This window comes from Sylvia atricapilla, chromosome 6 (genome assembly GCF_009819655.1).
Source record: "Sylvia atricapilla isolate bSylAtr1 chromosome 6, bSylAtr1.pri, whole genome shotgun sequence".
Taxonomy (NCBI): domain Eukaryota; kingdom Metazoa; phylum Chordata; class Aves; order Passeriformes; family Sylviidae; genus Sylvia; species Sylvia atricapilla.
This window is the reverse complement of record NC_089145.1, coordinates 21,970,292-21,992,429: the sequence shown is the minus strand read 5'-3', so window position 1 is coordinate 21,992,429 and position 22,138 is coordinate 21,970,292. Positions and strand designations below refer to the sequence as shown.

Sequence of the window (22,138 nt, the reverse complement as noted above, 5' to 3'; positions counted from 1 at the left end):
AGAAGTATCTCCAGAAACAAAGAAAAAAAATATGCATAGAGAAAATTTTACTCATTAAAAGCAGACAATCTATTTCAACTTGAAAAAAATGTATATACAGGGATACATAGGTGTACACTTATATGCTTATGCCTACATTTTTGTCTTAATGTATGATCTCCAGAGAATCTCCTGTAACAAAATACTGCAAAAAAGTACCAAGGAAAAGTGGCAAGCTAAAACTTACAGTAATATTTGTTCTAATTTTGATGCTTTCCAAGTAAGGACAAGAACTGTAAGACAACCACTGAAACCAATGCAGTCGGACAGCAAGGCTCCAATCCCACAAAGGTTATCAGACCCAAAAATTCTGATAGATATGATAAATGCATGCTTCAGACAGGAGAAATTCAGAGCAAGGATTTGTTCTATTTTCCTAGAAAAAGATGATTTCATCCATTCATCCAGTCAGGTTACTAGTAGTCCACACAGTATCAGTCATTAAGTACTTTTCACCATCCTAGATGGTTAGAACACAGAACACCTACCAGTAAGGGAATTTCAGAGACACTTACACAGGGATTTTGCCTTGTAAATAAGGCTGACAGGACATGAGATATATGGATAAGACATTTAAGTATCCTCAATACACAAACAGAAATAAATTCATGAAGATGGAAGACAGACCTTGAGATTTCATCCTGTTACTTTTACTACCAAAACACATAATAAAAGCAACAAGATGTGGGAAGAAGCTTTAGAAAAACACATCACACCTTCAGTCAACAGAATCACACTTTCCAGTGAGGTTCAGTGATGTTTTGAAGTGACAGTGGTCATCGCAAACCATGCATAATCCAACAAAACTCAATCTGAACAGAGACTATATCTGTATAATGAGCACTAAAATATCATCTATTTTAAGTTAATTTTATAGTTACAGGTAATATAGATAATGCATACATCATCCAAATTACGGGGATTATTATTGGTTTGTTTCATTGTGAATGTTTAGGGGGTTTGCTCCTTTGTTTTTATTTCGTTGGCTTTTTTTTTTTTTTTTTTTTTACAAATGAGTTTCCTGATTTCATACTTTAGTCCTTAATGTCAAGTGATTGTCCATAGCTGGAGAACACTATCGTGAAATGATAATTTCACATTATCAGTGAAACAGACAAGAAAATTATTGCACACATTGACAGGCTATTAATGTCAATTTTAAAGCTTTATTAGGCAAAACTCCTTAGTGTCAACATCTCTAAACCAAAAATCACATTTCCAGGAGCTGTAACACTAAGGTTACTTTCTCACCTCCTGGTTTTGGTGGCACCTTGGTGCTGCCAGCAGGCCCCATCAAAACAGTTCATTTATGTGAAGGCACTAAAGAGAAAGGAGACCCCTGATGGCTGCTGTGGTATTTGCAGACTCAGAACAGAATGAAGTAAAGCTGGCAACAGAATTCTGGTGTGAAAGATATTTACTTCTAAATTTGAGAGTCTATTTTCTCCCCATATACCAGTATTAATACACTCTGTGAAACATTTAGCACTGCCTAAATAGAAACAACTAGAGCTGTTTCTAAACAACTAAAAAATGTCTTGGATCACTTTTTACAAAGACCATGCAAAAGACAAATTTGTCACTAAGGTTGTGTGAGGGAATTTCAGATGCATGACTTCACAATTCTTGCAGAAATTTGTCTACAGAAATCCCATGCCTCCTGAAAAGTCATTTGAGATCAGACAGTTACCTTTTTCTTTAAATACCTAGCTCTTACTTCCTGTAGGATTTTCCTGATGAGGAACTGAGGCAATGATAAGAGTACCGTCTTACCTTATAACAATATATGCTCAGGTACAATAAGATGCCAAGGATGAAAAATCCTAGCTACAAGTGTACATTACATGTTAATATCCTCTTTACTGGTCTGACAGTTCATGGTCTCAGTTCTTGCAGTCATCAAATAAGAAAAATCTCTCTCTCAGAGGAATTGACAATGTAGATAAAATATTTAAAATGTTTTGGACTTAATGCTCCCCTCACATCTTAAGTGACTACATGTTTCTACAAACTAAAGCTTCTTTAGAAATAAACAGAGACTCTTGAACTCCTTTACTACAATTTAAATACCACATTGAAAAACAGAACAAGTATACACTGTGATTTCATCAGAAATATGTTAATAAATGTCAGTAGGCAGTACACTTACATTCAGAGAGAGCTTCCACTCCACTGAAAAGTGATAGCAAATGCAGATATTTAGCATAAAGAAAGAACAGGGTCAAATAATAAAAATATTAACATGAGAGCACAGTGGATGCTTCTGCATTCCAGCAGCTTTCAGAGCAAGGCAGGTGTATGAACCTACACTCCAGCTGTAAAGGAAAATAATTTTAACATGGTACATTGCTTTACCTGTCTTTGCATCTCTTCAATCTGTCTCTGAGGGATACTTTGCAGAATACTGTACATTTCAGGCATCTTCTCTTCAGGGATGACAACAGAGGCCCTATAAGAAAAGGAAAAAAAAAATACAAGACATGGTGAGAAAAAAGAAATTCTACATTAAAAGATATTTTTTGCTTTTCCAACCCAGAATCTTGTCCTATTTTAATAAGATATATTCAAAAGACATTAGCAAAAAGAAATAGTCTTCTTTCAGTGTAACAAAATATTCTTTAGCAGTTCCTTCCCAATGCCAGCCAATCTGCCCATAGACAATGCCACTAAAGTCTGTAGACTGATCTGTCCAGATAATTAAATAATTATGGAAGGGACAGAGATTCAGAAATCTGGAATTCTCATCTCTGGATTGCCACTGACTTCCTGTCAGCAGAGATTTTTGGAACAGCCAAACAGTAATAGCATATACAGTGTTACACATATAACAAATCATTTTTGTACATATTATCCCTACCCCAAGATCATGTAACTGGGCATAGTGCATGCATAGAAAAATAATCTAAAGTCCCAACACAGTGTACTCACTCACAAAGTAATGATATCTTTCCAGCTCAGATAAACTTGGGAATCATGGTGCAATATAAAGAATCAGCATTTCTGTGATGCAATATTTAGTACATATTTTCCTTAAGAGAGCCTGAATGGAAACCAGTCCTCATTGAATTCAAGCACAAGATTATACAGCACATCTGTTTTAGAGGAAAAAATGACTGGCTATAGGATAATCAAATGCTCTGTCATATCAGTCTTGTTTATTTTCCCCTCCTATTTTTGATACATAATAGATCAAGGGCAAAGGCAGTTTGCATCTTACTCTGTATTTCATTTCCTGTAACCCCCAGAACACTTGACTTATTACACAGATTTGATTCAAATCACTGAAGGCAGTGAAGTATCTCAGGCAGTGGTTCAACATACAACAGTGAAGGTACAGACCTCTTCCAGTCCAGAACCTCAGAGAAAGGTAAAATGTAGGAGTCAGCAATGATGACTGGGACACAGCCAGCTTGAAGAACATCACTTAGCACAGCCTGTCCCAGGCGGGCACCACGTAGAACAACACAGAATGTAGACTCCTGTCAACAAATGGTATCCAACACACAGATGAAGAAGAAAAGGAAATATTATATTTGCATTGTATGTGCATGTATGTATATATGCATGATGTTTTCATGCCTTTCCCTTCATAAAAAAATCCAACCCACAAGTCCAAAGGAAAACCAACTTGCTCTGTGCAATCAATACATTCTGAATTCTTAGCTAATTCAAAATAATTTTACAACTTATCTTCCATGGGCTAGGAAAAATCATACGTGGAGGAATGAGAAATGGGCTGGTGAGACAATTCTGCACTTCATTTCAATGGCCAAACTTTTGAAATCAGTTGAGAAAACTCAAGGAGAAAAATAAGTTTAAAACATTTCAAAAGTTTGGCACAACGAGATGAGCAACAATTAAGATGAGCTTATTTGAGTATAAACTCTGTGGAGCCAACTTCATTTTCTTCTATTGTAAGAAAGTGCAGCTTCATGGATAGCAGAGAAGTAACAGATTTTGTATCTCAAGTCATTTGATGTGTTTGGCAGCATTTTCACAGGCAAATTAAGAAATCAGGGGCTATATAAAGCCCTCATCGGCTTTACATAAATTACAATTACAGAACTCCAAGTATAAAGTAGTTAGCACAAGTCAAACAGTGATGGATCAAGTAATCTTTCCCACGTGCAACAGCATTCAATGTGTCCCTTAGCTAACTGAGTAACAGAATTAAGACCATACTTATTAGACCTGACAATACCTATGATTTTGTAGGATTGGCAGGTATAATGGATACCAGGATTAGACTTGGACATCATACACATAAATCAACTACGAAATACTAACACATATAGAATCCAACACTTCAGAGAAAAATAGCAAACTGCACAAATATAAAGCATGAAGTAACAGGCTAAGATCAGCACTTTCCAGAAGAGAACATTTCCTACAAAAGAACAGGTAAAGAGAGGGTATTCATGTGACAACAATGTTGTACTGTTGAAAACACAGACCACTCCACCCACAGGTAGTCTTACAGTCCAAGAAGACATACAATTTAAGAAATCTGAAGGATTCACTTACTCTTCACAGTAACAAAAGACCTCAAACAGAGCCGGGTTCAGCCTTGGGCAAAGCACTTTCAGTGGTAGGTAAAGGATGATTACTTACCTTAAAAGCATAATCTACAAGGAAAGATTGACTCTATCAATGCTACTTATTCTGAAGGAATGAGGGCAGGAGGAAGGGAGCTTCAAAGGTAAAAAAAAGTTGTCGTAAAAAAGAGTGTAATCCATTTATTCATGTCCAGAAGACACAATACCATGAGTTTAACCTGCAGCAGAGAAGACTTCTTGACTATGCTGCACTCAGCCTGAATTAAGGAACTTTAGTTCTCACTGCCACTAAGGAATCTTGCTACAGATTCAAGATCACAAAATTAATAGAGTTCAGTTACACAAGAGGGAAAAATCCCAAGTCAGTATTATTGCTAATTTAAGAAAGAAAAGTTATAAAGTTGATACAGGGGTTCCCATAGATAAGAAAACATTTTTCCAGTTTGTGTTCCAGTTTTGTTCTTTTCTGAAGAAAAGGAGCCAGAAGGCTCAGCAGGGCAGCAAAACATCAAGATGGAACTAGGAAATACATGGGGTTTTGCTGGCTCTTTTCTTGTTTCCTGATGCAATCATAAGACCTGTGTTCATAGCCATAGAGTACAAGAGCCTTGAAAATCTCATCCAAGAGAAGACTGCAAACAGGAAGCATTAACAACCCAGAAGTCCAAGAGTCTGTCTAGTAGGACATCTGTAAAGGCAGCGCTGGAAAGGATGAACTGTGATCCAAGTTCCCCTTCCCCCACTCGCAGGCAGGAAGAGAAGGAAAAGAAGGGTGTGGGGAATGGAAGGAGCTGAGAGAATGAACACACATTTTAACCATTGACTCAACAGATCACACAGCAGCAGGTGGAAGAGACTAGTAAGGTCTGGGAGAGACAAAAAAAGAAAAAAAAAAAAAAAAAAGCCCAGATGTGGACACACATGCTCATCTGCCCAGATAACCATTTTTCCTGTCTAGACAAAGGTTACTATAAATACATCTCCTCACATCACCACTGTTATCAGCCAGACATTCCAAAGGGAAATGCAGGGGAAAGTATTTTAACAATCTCGGCATGTGCCAACTCTCTTTTGAGTTATAAAATCATATATACCAAGATATAGATATAGATTCCCTGACTTGCTATCCTTTAGCAATTCAGTCTGTATTTAAAGAAATAAAGCAAACAAGTTTTTTTTACTCAAAGTTTAGGACTCACAGTGACCCTTTCCTCCCTCTCCTCCTCCTCCACATGGAATTTTAAACATATTTCCTACAAAACATAACAGGAGGGGTGGAAACTTTGCCTTTCCTCAGCTTGTTTGTTATTTTACCATCATTTGCTGAAGTTCAAAGACAGATTATATGCTGGTGGCCGCAGACAGAGCACAGTGGCCTATGGCATAACTCACTTCACCACACTGCATGCCAAAGCACCTCTGTTAGTGAATTGCCAAGAGACACAGGGGTCTGAGAACACTATCTAGTTTTATCTTCCCTGACACATCAAAAGGCCTCTGGAAGTTGGGCCAAGGCCATGAAACACATTTCACCTAGATGTTTTCATAGCTGCATGCTGACAAGCCTCTTAGCTCAGTCTGTCATATCTACACAGACAGTTTTGTACAATTTAACTACTAAGCTGCATAAAAAAATGTAATCTGACTAACTCTCCTTAAATGTAACACTCTTTTTTTGGGCCAAATATAAGAGCATAAGCTCTTCAAAGTTCATTTTAACCTTTTATCAAATTGACAAAGCCATCTTCAGTTCCAAGTTTCATCTACCAAGGCCTAGACTGTCATATCTGAGAAATCAACTCCAAATTCATGCCTGCTGAAAGCCCTTTTGCCAGCTGTTTCGGAAGGTGTACATTCCAATGCTCCTCTCCAATTCTGAAGTGAGCAACTTTAGCTGCCTCCAAAAGTTTTTCCTCCTGTTCCTCCATTTTAGCATCACATTGCTGCCTATCTTTGTGTAGTTTTTTTAAGTTTACAAGACGCTGTCTTGTGTTACTAAGCCACCACCACCAGTCCCATATAAGCATAGTCTGCATATAAGCTGGAGTACATAGTTTTTGGCCCTCTTAAAAATTGGATGAATTTAGGATACAATACTCAAGCTAACATAATAAATTATGCAGTTTTAAAACATATCCAGCACAATAATTAAATACAAGGAAGTACCCTACCACTGCTAAACAGGAACAGAACTCCAGCTAAGACAGACGCCCTGCGAAAGAGAAGTCTTCAGGAGATACAGCCTTACCTGAAGCACTTGAGGATAATCAAAGACTTGATTCTTGTAGCAGCGTTTGCGAACAGCGGGGACCCCATCGGAGAGGTTTGTGCATTTGTCCAGGATCAGCACTGACTCCCCGTTCTCAGCCTGAAGAGCTTCCAGCTCCAAGCGGTATTCTGGGTGCAGAGCCATCTGAGATGACAGAATGAAATACCTGCGAGGACTGAAAAGACACAGCCAGGTGACCTGACAGCACTGCAAGTTTACTTCCAAGATGCTCAAGAACCCATTTCCTTCCATCCTGGAAAAGCAGAGCAAGATAACTAAATCTGGACATGCTGCCAAGACCATATTTTCAGACAAGGCTGGAAAGGGTAATGATGAAATATAATTAAGTCTGGGATAGTAAGTGGCTCAACATTATTTACAACTCTGAATAAATCTGTACTTAGTAAGAGTGTTTATTACATTAGAATAGGTACTTGCATTATAACTTCTATTATAAACTTAAATAAACATTATTTAGCTGCATTTTAAATCAGCCTGCTACTGATGCCAGCATTGTTTGTACTTTTGTTTGGTGTTTATGTACTAAAACAAAGTAGATAGGACACTGAGTGCTTCTAGTTTCTCCTCCCATATATGTTCTCATGAATTTTAATTGAAAAAAGGTGCTGAACTGACAACTCAGTATTTAGTTTATTCAGTCTTGATATGGTGACAGCAGCAATAGAACAAGCTCATCTTTTTTAACTGTGATTCAGTTTTGTCCCTTGGGGCAATATAGAGGGACCATTTCCAAGGAAAAGTTGAAGGTCTACATGGTGTATATAATCCCATATACTCTCAACTCCTGCCATGTTCCAAAACCACGAATATTTAAAATGTCCTGAACATTTTAAATACTAAAGTAATTAACACTGGAGGTAAACCACACAGGAATACAAGATCAAATTAGGTGCTTGCTGATTTAAACAGTTATACTAATACTGGAAACTAGCATGTCATATAATTGTTATACTCATCTATTTGGGTTTCCTTTTAAAATATGTCAGCTAAAGTCAGACTGCTCCACCACTCCCCAGTGAAAGGAACACACATAGTGAGTGAGTGCCCTCATGCTGCCAAAAGAACACAGGAAGTACAAGGCTTGTACTTAGGATTCCAGTTCTACTCCACGTGATGCTATCTTTAATTTACAGCTCTGAAAACACACAAACACACACACTTTATAAAGTCAGACCTCTCCTGCTGCTCTTCTCACCTCTTCTACTCATTTTCACGCTGGTCACTTTAGTTGCTCCAATTAACAGATGCATAGTATTTTTTTTAAACATTCTTTCTCACAAGTCTCCAGCTGCTACCAACTTGCTACCAGCAGAAGTGGATTTTAAGCAATCCAATTAAAAAGGCAAGTAATTCAAACCCCCTCAGTTCAGGCCTTTAAAAAAGGAAATAATGATTCACATGAGTGATAATAAATGCATTTAACCAGCTTAAAAAAAAGTAGGTTTATTTGTGTATATGTTTAAAACTAAATTTTGCCTTGAAACTGTCGTCACTCTATGACACTCAAAATCTGGCTTATCAAACACTGCTACAAAAGAAAGTACACGCCATCTCCCTCCTAAGAAATAACAGTGTTATGAAATGAAATAACGGAGTGTGATGAAAACGTTTCTCCCAAGCAAGCCTGGATTCTGAACGGCGTGTCCTCGTCCCACCCCTCCTGCACAAAGCAGTCGAGGCTGGGAGCCCGTCTCACTAGTAACGCTGACTGGCCACTGGATGGCACTCCGGACACCAGGCTGCCCAAGACGCTTTAAAAAAAAAATGCAGTTTTGAGAAACTAAATCTTCAACACCTTAACTGAACACAAGACCTATTTCTCTTATCCGACTCAAAATCAGAAATAGAGTTTAGCTGACTACATGGACATGAACAATACAACTGCTTCTCTCTTTACAACTGGTTCTAGACATGCTGGAGCCTATCATCACATTCATCCTCTCCAAACAGAAAAAACAAAGTGTGTTTTCATTCTGTGTCGAAATGTAGTAACACTTGAGACCTCCAAACAATCAACTGGGATGCAACCAGATCTCTGGCTGCATTGCTGGCCTGGTCATGGGGCATCACAAGCAGGGACATCAAGGGTGTGAGCAAAGTAAACCACTGCTGCACAAGTTGGTTTTAATTGACTGCATTATCATACTTGGAGCAGCCAAGAGCAAGAGCCCTTACCAGAAAGGACAACTGAACCCAAAGACCAATAACGTTTGTGTCCAACAGAGGCTGCACCATTTCAATCAGTTTTCAATTTTGAAAATTTGTATTCTCTACAGAACACTGGAAGAAGAAAAGGACCTAAAATTTCTACATTTGTAAACTTGATCTTCACGACGGAGATCAATGATCTGTCTGCTCATTGCCTCTGTCTGCCCATCTTTTAAACCATAGCAGAGTTAAGACCTTGTTACAGTGAAACTTTTTCAGCTGTGTAATTAGAAGATTTACCAAATATAAAAAGAACAGCCTCCCATAACCTGTTAAAGCATGTCTTCCAGACTTCTACCTCCTCTTGTTCTGAAGACATGAAAGGATTAGAGAAGTCACCATTGCCAGGGTAGTTCACTTCAATGGCTAATTACATGCTCTGAGAAAATCAGTACTTTGTCGCCCAACTGTCTTGCTTTACTTCCAACTACAAGGTTCAAGGAGGGGAGGGTTCTGTTGTTTGTGTTTATGTCTTACTCTATTACTTTAAAAAAAGAAACAAATAAAATCAGTATTCTAAGCTCCGGATGTATGTATTCCCATAATCACACATAAAAGTTTTCATCCTTCTTTTTCATGAGCGAAATGACAGGTCAGGTGCAAATGTTGAGTGTTACATCAGGCTGGCAACCTGTCACAGTGGGGCTCCTCAGGGCTCCAGCTTAAGCCCTGAGCTCTTCCTCCACATTTTCATAAACAACTTGGATACAGGACTAGAAGGGATACTACGTATGTTTGCCAACAGTAAAACATTGTGAGGAGCTGCTGGCTCCCTTGAAGGCAGAGAAGATCTGCAGAGAGATCTCAACAAATCAAAGGGCTGCGCAATCACCAACGGTATGAAGTTTAACCAAGACAAGTGCCAGGCTGTACCTGGGACAGGCCAAACCTGGATGTATGGACAGACTGGGAAATGAGAGGTTGGAGAGCAGCCCTGTGGAAAGACACCTGGGGGTCCTGGTTGATGGCAAGCTGAATGTGAGTCAGCTGTGCCCTGGCAGCCAAGAGGGCCAACCCTGTCCTGGGGTGCATCAGGCAGCTGGCCAAAGGAAGGGATTGTCTCACTTGGAATCCTCTGCACAGTTCTGGGCATCACAACATAAGAAAAGTATAAAGCTATTCAAGGGAGCAGTTGGCAATTGAACCAAGACCATTGGCACTGGAACCATCAGCATCAAAAGCTGTTTATATATATTTTAATAGCAAGAGCTGTTAAAAATAACTCTTACAAAACTGACCAAGCTCACCATAAAGTTAGCGGCCATATTTATATTTCATAATCATCATTACAAAATACAATATTGAATATACTTTGCCCAATTCATGGGAATTACTTTACCCTGGTCCTCTTTCTGGCAGATCTACTTCTCCTGACAATGGGCTGTAAACAGGAATACTGACATCGTAGCCTTGCCGGTAAGTCCAAGTGGAGAAGCCTCCACCAGCCAACAGAGCTCTGGAAAATACAGAAAAGTAAGTTTAAACTGAGAATGTGTAACATTCAAACTCCAGCAATTCACTGATTGTCATTACCAGAACAAGAAAACACATGCTCTGGGCTAAGCTTTTCCCTCAGCATTTGTCCGTGGCATGTTTTCATGCTGGTTTCAGGTTGACTTTAGTTTTTGTGATCTCGGTTTACTGCTAAATTGGATCTAGTCACCAACAGAGTGCTTACAATTGTGTATGATCACCGAGGAATGGACCATTTTTGCATTAATAAAGGGAAATCTAATGTATTGCTGTCATGGTTGCAATTTGTAAGCTTACATATCCTAAGACAATTTTAATCTGAAGAAATACATTCTGAATTTTTAATACTAGTTAACGTATTCCTTGATGCCTGTACTAAAAATTAGGTATAGCACAACTTTCAAAATGTTCAAGACAAGCCATATTTCAGATACAAATCACAGTACAGTAACAGTATTTTAGCACCCTACAGTGACTTTAGACTTCTCAGGATGGAAAATAAAAAGAAGTTATTTGCAACTGCATTTTCGAAGTTATCGCACTTGTGAAATTTATTTCATTTTTACATTACACAAAAATTCTATAAACTGAAAACATGAGAACAAGAAATCTGCATGTCATGACACTAAGTTCCAATAATAGAGGTTGCTTGGGACACTATATACTAGAGAGCATGGGAATAATCAAGGACTGATAAACTAAAATGCAATCCAACCTTCCAAGAGGATGAGCTGCAATTGTGCCATTTCCTAGATGGGACAACCTTTTGCCACACAGAAGTGCTTTAAGAAACAGGAGAGAACAATGTGTATAGAAGAAAGCAGTATATCATATACAATTCCAGAAAGAAAAGGGTTTGCTACAATCTCCTATCACAAATCAAACCTCTTGGAAATATGCTAGTAGAGGACAACAGTTTTTCCATTGTCATTCTCGGATACTGGTTCTGCTTAAGGTACCACAATTCTCAATTCCAGTCTGTCTCCTCTGTGGAAAGGAGCAGGACACAAATACATTACTAGACAAGGCACTAAAGAAAGGATCTTGAGGAGCTGTACCCATTATTGCAGCTATTATTACAGTAGAAAGCCTTATTGTCACAGTTCAGATCAGAGCAGGCACAGGTCTCATCAGTAATCAGAACAAACACAGGAGCAAAAAGTCAGCACAAGACTGGAAAAGGCACCAACAATCTATTAGCTAATATGCTTGTTTTCAGATACCACTGAATGAAATCCTTGGTAAGGTGTTTGGAGAAGCAGTCTTCCATAAATGTTAGACAATAGATTATCATTATACTGAATTATCACCCAAGATTCTTCCCATCAGAACAAGACACTCTGGATGAACACATTGTGCCTGTTCTAATCCCCATCAGATGTCCTGCAAGATACTTCACTTCCTGCTCTGACCTGCAGCACAACTGTTGAGTGTTCAAACACCAAGATCACACTTTGCCATAAATGTGACTCTTTATTCAGAACACAAACTATGATAGGAGCAAAAATCAACTTGAGAACCAGATGATAAATTAAGTACATGCTGAGTTTAGAAATTATGTCCCAAATAATTTCTAATTCCTTTCCAATGTCCTCCATCCTCCTGCTTTTGGTGACATGTACAACACTGCTATGACCAGGTCTCACTGTTGAAGCTGCCTGTTCTATGTCCTATCCATATTAATTCAGTTACAAGAAGAGAGAGAAAAAAATTGGCTTGGGTGTTATTGTTCTTGCACTTTATATCGCCCTTCTCTTTTTTTGCAGCCCTCCCCCCTGAGATTGCGAAACCAGAACCAGATTGTTTTAATAGGATCCAGTGAAAACACGACAGCACCTCATCAGCCTTGAGAAAGCAGGTGTGTGTCATGCAGATTTTTACCTAAATAAACCCACAGGGAACCAACCCCAGTTAAGTAACTCCACTTGGATTTTCATTGCACAGTGCATTAAGAGAGTAGGAATATTAACTCCTAATGTACTCAAGACAAAAAAATCTTTAAATTGTACTGATCAGCAAGGAATGACTGTCCCTGAGCAACTTTTCACCACTTTTCAAATATTGATCCTTCTTTCTCTCCACGAAGGGCTCCAGCTGGCCTGTACTCTAAATGTTTCTGTCCAACTGCCATCTGCAGCAGCTTTCTGCCAAATTTCACAAGTCACTGAACCCAATTCACGGACTGAAACAGAAATAAATAAAAAGTATCTTAGTTCATAAATTCAATTCTACAGCACTAGAATAGCTTTGCAAAAGAAATCCTTTCAACCTCATCATTGTACCAAATCCAACAGCACTTATTAACAGATAATATAGAGCTTATCTTTTAAGTTTTATGGCAGGAGATTACATACGTTATGGCAGCTAATACTAGCAATATAACCTCTATGCCCAAAAGGCATATTTTCATATTTGAAATTATAGAATAAAACACTTTTACACTGTCTTTGGAAAATAGATTTAAAGATTTAATAAACAAACAACCCCTTAGTGAAGTACCTTAGCCAAGAACTTTTACAGATGTAAAATTATTACATAACTGAACTCCCCCCTGTGTATAAGGTCTTACTTTACCTGGATCAATATTCAGCAGCAAATTAATAGAACACAAGTCTACTAAACCTCATAATCCACTACAGTTCAACTGTGTGTGATCTCTCAGACATGTTGATTGTAGAAGGCAAGCCATACTCCCTGTGCAAACTTCACAGATATTACCTGTGTATTCCACAAGTGATCCACAGACTCCCACAAACGCAGTCCTTCTGGATTTGTCATGGTACAGTTTAGACAGGCCATTCAAAACCAACTAACTCTGCCAGCATGTCTTTATTTTGGCCAGCAGCTTCTCACCCTGTGATGCTACAAACAACTCTTTCACACTTGGTTAACTACCCAGTGCTAACACCTTTAGACATTCTCAAATCAAGAAAACACACCCATGTTGCTTGTTCCTAACTAAGAACTCCTAAGGTCTCCAAAATCATCCTGAAAGCTCATACTGCATCACTCAGGCCTCTCCAGGACTACGGCCACACTCCCAACTTCTTTCACAGTCCCCTTGTCTTCACACCTCTGACCTGTAGAATAGGTTCTATACATCAAAGAGTCCAACTTCTGACTGCCTACAAAAAGGAAATTTCACTTCTTTTCCATCCCAAGCACTGTTATTGCCTGTCTTATGTATTACAGCTTGTGATCATACAGCTGTGGATGGAGTCAGGTTGGCAAACTACAACAGCTGAATGCAAAAAAATACTTTCGTTTTTTACTTGAATTACTCAGTTTTCCACATTAGCATGACAAATACTTAGGAGAAACACCTACCAAAATAATTGGTTTCCTGCCTGCTAAGCCAAGGCATGCAAGGCCAAATGTAAGCAGAGATCTGAGATTAAAAAGTAAAAATAAAAAGTTCTGCAGCATACCTACATTCAGCTAATAAAGTCACTTCTTTGACAGACTCATGTATCTATAAACATGCAGCCCATTCCGTTGTCAAATGAAAACTCTCCTTAAGTAAAAATCTAAGATAACAAATGCAAGTATTTACTAACAGATTAACAGACTTGTTTACACGAGACTGATGCTTGACTGCCCTCTCCAGGCCAACCCATACATACATGTTTCATACAGAGAAGGAAAAAACTAAAGCCTTACTTCACAGTGATGTAATTACAATGAGCCAATTTACTCTTTAAACATGTGCAGAAAAAAAAATCTGTTCCAGTATTGGAGGATGTTTTAAGTTGTTTTTGCTACAAAGAAATCAAGATACACTTCACAGACAATCATCTTAGCAAAGATTCCGTATCTTAGGTAAGATTTTTTAATTTGGCAGAAGAAAGTTAACTTTGACCTTCAATAAAAGCACTGGTTACAATGGACCTAACTCAGCAGAACTAAGCACACACAGACATGTTAGAAACATCTTCAGTAACAGTATCACCTTCCTCTTATTCCAGTTTTCTTTGCCTTACAACCTCTTTTCCTCTTCCAAAACTAAACTATCCTGCAAGTGAAAATTGAGCTCAGAATGTATGCCTTTAATGTCCCTGGCAAATATTTTTAAAGCACGCTTGCCAGAGAATAACTAAGAGCATTTGTCCAATTACCAATATAGTCAAATTATTAAGATAACAAAAACTATTGAAATTCAGCATAGTTTTGTCAAGCAGAGCAGCTGCTTTAATATGCCCTCGAAGCACCTGACTTCTACTAGAAAGCTGCTGCTACAATCATCTTTGAATTTCTAATTTGCATCAAATGGGATATTCTGTAAATAATCAGTTACACACTAGATCAAGATTCTCCAACCTTAAAGCAAGTCCAAGAGTTAAAAGCAAACTGTCAGTCACATCCCTTATAAAATTAAGGATGGAGCTAAACGATCAGATTTCAAAAGTAAACACCTCTTCTACACAAGTTTTTACTTTCCTTTTTTGAGAGACAAGCAAGGCATAGGCTAGCTTTGTCAAGGTTAAAGAGCACATTCTTTGCTATCAATTGCCCTTCTGAGCTTGTTGCTTCTCCAGTGGCATTTAAACCCAGATCTTTCCATCACACAGCACAACACATACCTATCTCTAGGAACATCTAGGGCAGTGTTATAATCTGGTGGCCCTCCAGGCAGCATATTGAAGAGCAAATGATTTGTGCCTCGATCCCACCTACAGCAAAAGAAGAAACAAACTGCAATTAGGAAGGTGTTTGCTACATAGAGACGAGTTCTGTCAAAACCTAATGGCTGGCATTAACTTGGTGCATTCTCCCATCCTGCATTAGCCTTACTTTTTTTCACTTTGTGCTCTTTACATTCACACGCCAAAGTTTCAGCACATACCTGGACAGCTGTGCCAAAGCCTGAGCTGTCTCTTTGATCCGGAGGGCGTTCTGGTTGAGGACATCTATGGATGGCACAAACAGGCAGGCCCGGTTGACATCGTCCGTGTAGAATTCGCTGTCAGAGATGGCCGTCAGCAGCTCATTGTATTCCCTGGAAATGGTGTTGCTCACCAACGTCCCATACTCATCTACATACTTTTTCAGGGAATAGATGTACACTTTGATTTTGTTCTTGGGATTGAAGCCACATCTGTAGACATCGAAGCAGGTGTGCATCCTGCAGCTGAGGTCTCCCCGCTCAGGAATGGGGCTATCAGCAGGAAGCTTGACCACAGGCACATCATGGACGCTGCGTTTTTCAACGGTCCAGTCACTGGATGACTCAATGGAGTGAGGCCAGAACTGGAACATTCCTGTGGCAATTAGGCCAAGCAGAACTATGGAAAAGAGAGTGATGTAATAGATGCGATGCTTGGTTTTCATCCTTGGGATGAGGGCTGGACCCCGGGTGTTATATTTGGCCGAGGCACACATAATGGAATTAATTATCTCTTGTCGCTACAAAATAGAGAGAGAGGATTTAGGAAGAACTCTAGAAAAGATACATAGTTACCACAATGCAGGGAAACAAGCGGTTACTGCTTTCAGGGAAGGGTCTTTGCCTCAGCAGATTGCAGTAGGCTTTCTTCAGATGCTCAGGAGTGGCTCATTATGCCAGCCAGGACTGCCACTTGGCAAGCACCAGCTGAGGCTGATCTGCTGGGCCTGGCTGGAATGAAATGATGTGGGCCACTCAACAACCACAAGCCAGAAAAAGGCACAGCTCGGGCAGAGAGAGGGACGGGAAATCCCAGACACTGCAGAAGTGGTGAGGCCTCATAAGTCCCACTGCACCTACAAAAAAGTGTACTCAGAGGGAATGCTAATAAAAAAAACCAAAATGCTTATCTACAGGAGAGAAACAACCCAGATACCAGCAAAGGCCTTATAACAGCGTCCCACAAAACTTAGGACCATGATACTGTTTCTAAGGTAGAGGTATTTCCAAACTGAGTTTCATAGGAGCCTCACCATACCTGATTAGAATGATGGTAAACTACTTCTAGCAAGAAAAACTAATTAATTTGTCATCTTTGTCAACGTGCGTTGTGGGGCATAAAAGTGTTCTATAAGCTGCCATTGCAGTCACGTTGAAAAAAGCATTAAGACAGTTCACTATAATCTGAACTACAGTTGAAATAAAAATCTATAAAGTATCACAAACTACTGTCATCTTTGATAATTCTTACAAGCTCCTACACACAGAATTGTGGTTGCTGCAAAAGACAATTAACACTAACTAGAGACTGAAAAACTGGCAAGCAACAACACGCTTAGGTTTTCAACTAAAACTTACATAACAAATAAATTCAACCTGAACTCTCCATAATGAGAGCCTTTTAAGAGTAGAAAGCACATTTTCCAGAAAAAGAATGTGAACAGTATAATTATATGCTTTCCTTTTGGAAGAATGTGATGTTTTCTTCCTTTGTGAGCTAGAAAGAAAGTCTGACATATCAACTGTCCAGCAGACAACAATAATGAAGAAAAGAAATACCAATGAATGAAAGAAGCATTAATTTCATTATTAATCAAATGGTGTAACAAATTGAATTATGTTTATTTTGTGTTCTTAACAAAAGACTGGGATGAGGTGGCTAATGCATGACTTGACTGTACTTACACACAGTAGCACTAAAATAATCTCAGATGCTAATAAACACTCCACTTTTAACGGCTCTTCTCATCACTTTAGGCCCACAATCTGATTCTGGAGGAAGCTTCTAAAAGGTCCTGTACAAGGCAATACATGTCATGCTGTTATCAGGATAGAAGCCAGAATGCTACATTACTATCAGCTTTACAACTGAAAACTTCCCATATGTTTTGCTCTGTTAACCACGTCTTTTATTCCTCCTTCCTGCCATAGCACCAGAACCAGCTGTGTGATGACACCGGTTGCACTCTGCAGCGAGCATTTCAGTAGCTCGGCAAATCTGTCCTGACGAGCCCGGCTGGAAGAACCCTCAATGAAACGCCCCTCTCCATCCACGGAGACGTCTCTCTTACACCGCACACAATTCACTTGGGCAACTGCAAGCACGGGACAAGGAGCACTCGCACTTGGACTAATGGAAGTAACGGGAGCAAGACGCAGCGGACAGAGAGGCGGCAACACCATTAGGGGCGCAAGGGCCGAGGGACGGGACGGGACGGACGCCTTCCGAGCAACGCGGCGTGCGGGCGGGCCCGCGGCAGCCCGGAACCCGGCCGGCAGGACTCGGGCCGCCGCCCCGCCGCGGCTCCCGCTCTCCCGCCCACCCTCCGGGACCGGGCGGGCAGCACCCGCCGCCGCACTCACCTCTGCCCGCAGTCCCGGGGCCGCCCGGCCGCGCCCCGCCCGCCCCGGCCGCTCCGTGCGGGGCCCGCCCGCACCGCCGCCCCCGGCCCCGCCCGGCCGGTGCGCAGGCGCGGCCGCCGGCAGCGCCCCCCCGCGGCCGGAGGGCGGGCGTGCAGCGGGGCCGGGAGCTGCTCCCACGGGCACGGGCACGGGCACGGGCACGGGCACGGGCACGGGCACGGGCACGGGCACGGGCACGGGCACGGGCACGGGCACAGCCTTCATCTGCCAGTGCAAAACTGTGCCCAGGAACCGCCGACACCCTGGTGCCAAACACATTTGCATTCTTGGCTCGCTTTCCTCCAGTCTCCTGTGTGCCTTTCCAAACCCGTATTGGGCTGTCTCATTGACCGAGGACCTCTGTCTGGGTCATATGTCGCTTTCTGCTGGATCGCACTACTTCAGGAAGGAAATATCCCAAATCTACACCTTCCCCAAACCCTTCACAAAAGTAACTGGAAGTATCGCCTTCTAACAGGAGATGAACAAATCTGCTACACAAAACTCCAGCCATGAGAGAATCAGAGACGTTGGTTTCATTCCCAAAAATGGACGCTGACTTGGTCTATAGGCCAAATAAAAGCTAAAAACAAAAACAAACAAACCAAAGAAAAAACACTCAAGACACTCAAGTAGGTAAGATCATAGAATGGCTTGAGATGAAAGAGTCTATCTTAAAGATCATCTACCTCCAACTTCACTTCCAAAGGCTGGGACACATTCCACCAGACCAGTTTGCTCCAAGCCCCTCCAACCTGGCCTTGAACACCTCCACGGATGGTGCATTCCCAACTTCTCTGGGTCACCTGTGCCTTACCATCCTCACAGTGAAGAATTTCTTCCTAATATCTGATCTAAACCCTGTTTCAGTTCAAAGCCGTTCCCCCTTACTCTATCACTACATACCTTTGTAAAAAATCCCTCTCCGGCTTTCTTGTAGGCTCCTCTCAGGCTGCTCCGAGGTCCCTCCCAGAGCATTCTCTTGTCTGGCTGAACAATCCCAAAATGCTGCAGCTGAACCATGCACAGGGCAATGGTGCAATGGAGACATTCCAGCAGTGGCAGTGTGGTGTCCCTGCATGTGACACCGTGTTCTTTATCATTCTCTGCTCTCTGGGCTGAAATAGCAGCTTCTGACTACGTTCAGTGCCACCGAGGTGGAAACAGGGCTGATTTTGTATCTCTCACCTGTAAACAATTTTCAGCTGTTAGGACTGTAACTGTTTCAACTGTTACAGTTTAACCAATAAAGTTTTCAACAATTTGTCCTGCCACAAAAAGTTCTCCTTTCAGCCTTTTCTCTTGCAGCCCCTTCAGCCACCTGATCTCTGAGCCAGAAGCATTTCCAGTCTTTCTCCCCCTTGGGGTACAATGCAGACCAGCTCTATCTTGCAATCCTTGGTGGTTTAAAAGACTCTTACCATTTGTATCTTATAACAGTGTCAGGGGAAACGTAATTTTCCCCTTTTCAATTTTTCTTGTAGCCATTTCTATAGATTTGTATCTTATGTACAATGGTGACATGATGGTGTATTATCCTATAACGTGTGCTTGTGAAAATATGGGGGTTTGCACATATCCCTGCTCTAAGCCTCTAAACTGAATCTCTCTGTCACACACACTGAGTAGTGTCCTTAAACAGCCTTGACTGTCAGCAATAGATCAGTTCTCTTTCACTTCACCTGCCCTTGGGAAAACTGCTTTCTGCAAAGCCATCCACAGGCACGCACAGAGAATACAGCTCGGCACTCCCACAAAAAAGGCAAAACGCTGTCACTGCAGTGCTTTCTCTTCTTTCTTTCAGCTTCTCCCCACACACGTGGCATTGCAGGTGATGCAGCATACTCCTCAGACTCACTGCCAACTTCTTCATCTTGTCTGTGACATTCAAGCCAACAACAGACAGCACTCATAGATCTTAAGTATCTTTCTGAGCACCGGTGCTGGCTTTTTCCTCAGGTACTGGCTTGTTCCTCCTGGCAAATACAAGCTACCAGGGCTTGTTAGAGCACATAATGTTTCTGGGCATAACCCATCAGCTTCCAACTGCTGCAAGCTGCCCCATTCATAAATCAGAGGCAGGAACCCTCCTTCAGGAGGATGATTGGACCGTGTCTGATTTTTGTGAATTGGAAGGTGCCCCATTCATGTGTTGGGGCTGCTCGGATGAGCACTGGATCCCTGCAGTTATGGGATTCACCAGCAGGAGCAGTGCCTGGACGTGCCTGAGCCAAGGAGAGGGGTTCCCAGCCCTGTCGCGTGACAGGGACACTGGCTGCTCCACGTGAAGCAGCGGGGAGGAGGGGTGGGGGTCACCGAACGCAGCCTGCGCCAGCCCATGCAGTGCCCGCAGGCGCTTCCTCTGCCTCCCTGCTCTGCCAGGGAGAAGAAAGTGCATCGAATCAATTGTAGCTGAAATGTCCACGGGGACCTGATGATCCTTTTATCCCTGTAGGAAAATTTGAAGATGAGTGCAATTTTATTAAAAGCTAATATTAAACAAATGCAAGAGGCATCAGCTATTTTATTTCAAAATGTAACAAGAAAAATGGAGGATGTAGTCTGTCTTGATAGAGATTTCCCTGAAACCACATCAGGGAGCCTGTTTATATTCTAGTGATGTAGCTAAGCCAGACAAGTCTGCGGCACAGCATCTATTTTTAGACTCTAGGTTGCCATTTATAGCTTGTGAAAATATTCATCAGCATCTGAATAACCGGCTATCAATTTTTATAAATGCATAGGAGAAATCAGATATTTCAAATCTCTTTGCTATGTCCTTTTATGTCCAGCCTTATATAGCTCTTTGGGGGTCATTTGGAATTTGTTTTTAAGGGCTTTACCATGACACCATACATTTGCCTGCTGTCGCATACAGCATCCTGCATTTTCTGCTGGGATGATCAGTGTACAGAGGAGAAAACGTTTTGCTAGCTACTGTGTCTCCACATGTAAAGAAGGTGCATGTGAGATTATGGTGCACCCTGTGCAGTCAGTGATGGAAGCAGCACATTCTGGAAACACCTTTATAATCAAAGGAGGTAAATTTAAAAGGCAAATATGAAGAGGAAATCTAATGGTTTGAGAACATCTTTTTGACCTTATTTTCCACCTGTGGCATAGCATAACTAAAACTCATAGCTTAGTTTATTCTTCTGAAAATTTTGTTATTGGCTACTGCCAATATATAAGGTACTGAAATAAATTATAGAGTGTCTATCATAAGAGAAGAAAGGATATTGTAGCAGCCAGTGAACCTTGCTTTGGTTCACTGTTCTGGTTTAAGTATTTCAAACAAAAGGTACCCTCATTTATATCAGTGAAGTTTTTAACTAGTCTGATCAATAAAATATCTAGCAGCCAATTGCATGGTTTTCTCTCTTGATCCAGTCCATCATACATTGCCAGTGCTACTGGTTTGTGATGAATGGCACTGGTCAAAACAGTGATTTTACTTATGTCTGTAACTCTTACTTCCTCTACTGCTTTCCTGAACTGAAAGGAAAAAAGAAGTGTAAATATAATTAGAAGGGGGGCTGCAATAGCTCCCACTAAAGGGTATGAGACACAAGGAAATTCAAGTTAGGCAAGAGTTCCCTTCAAAGAAACTATTAATCTGGCAGAAAGATGCAGATAGAAACAATCTGTCAGTGTGTGTTTCCCCCTCCCTAAAGCTTTCAGCTGTCACAGCCTGCAGAGGCATTAATCTTTAATCAATTGAATGCCTTCTGCAGTGAGGCATCCAGGGAAAGGACAGGTCATAACAAGCATTCGCCTAGAATAACTAAGCAGTCGTGCATGAGCTGTGCCATCAGACCTTGCTGGATAGCAGCAGGGAATAGATGGAGAGCTAAAAATAGCCTTTCCTTGCAGTGTTTTTCCAGACTATTTTTGATTCTTCATTTTGATAAGGTCGACTGGCTATTTGCTAAAAATAACCAATCCCGGCAAACTGAGGACAAAAAGTAGAGTATTTATAACCTCCTCAGACTCTTTAGTACATTTGTTGGCTGCAGATAATCTAGGATCTTGTCATCAGTCTGTTGCCAGTGTTTTATGTAAGTCAATAATAAATAAAGCATTAATTAGAATGGAAAATCAGTCTATCTTGCCACTCTGATTTTCTCAGATGGAACACATACTGTTTTGTATATAATCCTTGTAGGTTACCTTGCCCCATTCTTCATGATGTGGTCTGAATTGCTCCAGAAATAATCAAAACAACCTCTTGTTAGGTCAGTGAATCTTACAAAAATAGTTGCATATGTAATTAAAAGTGCAAAAGCA

General features: G+C 40.8%; 1 protein-coding gene across 2 annotated transcripts in view; it reads right to left on the bottom strand.

Annotated features, from left to right (window-relative positions):
- Window positions 1–17,886, bottom strand: part of EXT2 (exostosin glycosyltransferase 2) — a 74,002-nt gene extending 56,116 nt beyond the window's left edge. Inside the window, exons 1-7 of one of the 2 annotated variants that reach the window (XM_066321059.1) lie at window positions 17,813–17,886; window positions 15,410–15,969; window positions 15,147–15,236; window positions 10,433–10,549; window positions 6,844–7,039; window positions 3,379–3,518; window positions 2,395–2,488 (exon numbers count right to left, since the gene is read on the bottom strand). In XM_066321059.1, coding sequence (XP_066177156.1) covers window positions 2,395–2,488; window positions 3,379–3,518; window positions 6,844–7,039; window positions 10,433–10,549; window positions 15,147–15,236; window positions 15,410–15,945 — 1,173 coding nt within the window. In that variant the 5' untranslated portion in view covers window positions 15,946–15,969; window positions 17,813–17,886. Of the gene's footprint in view, window positions 1–2,394; window positions 2,489–3,378; window positions 3,519–6,843; window positions 7,040–10,432; window positions 10,550–15,146; window positions 15,237–15,409; window positions 15,970–17,134; window positions 17,243–17,812 lie in introns of those variants that run through there. The other variant, XM_066321060.1, reaches the window with a different exon arrangement.
- Between the last annotated feature and the right edge of the window lie 4,252 nt (window positions 17,887–22,138).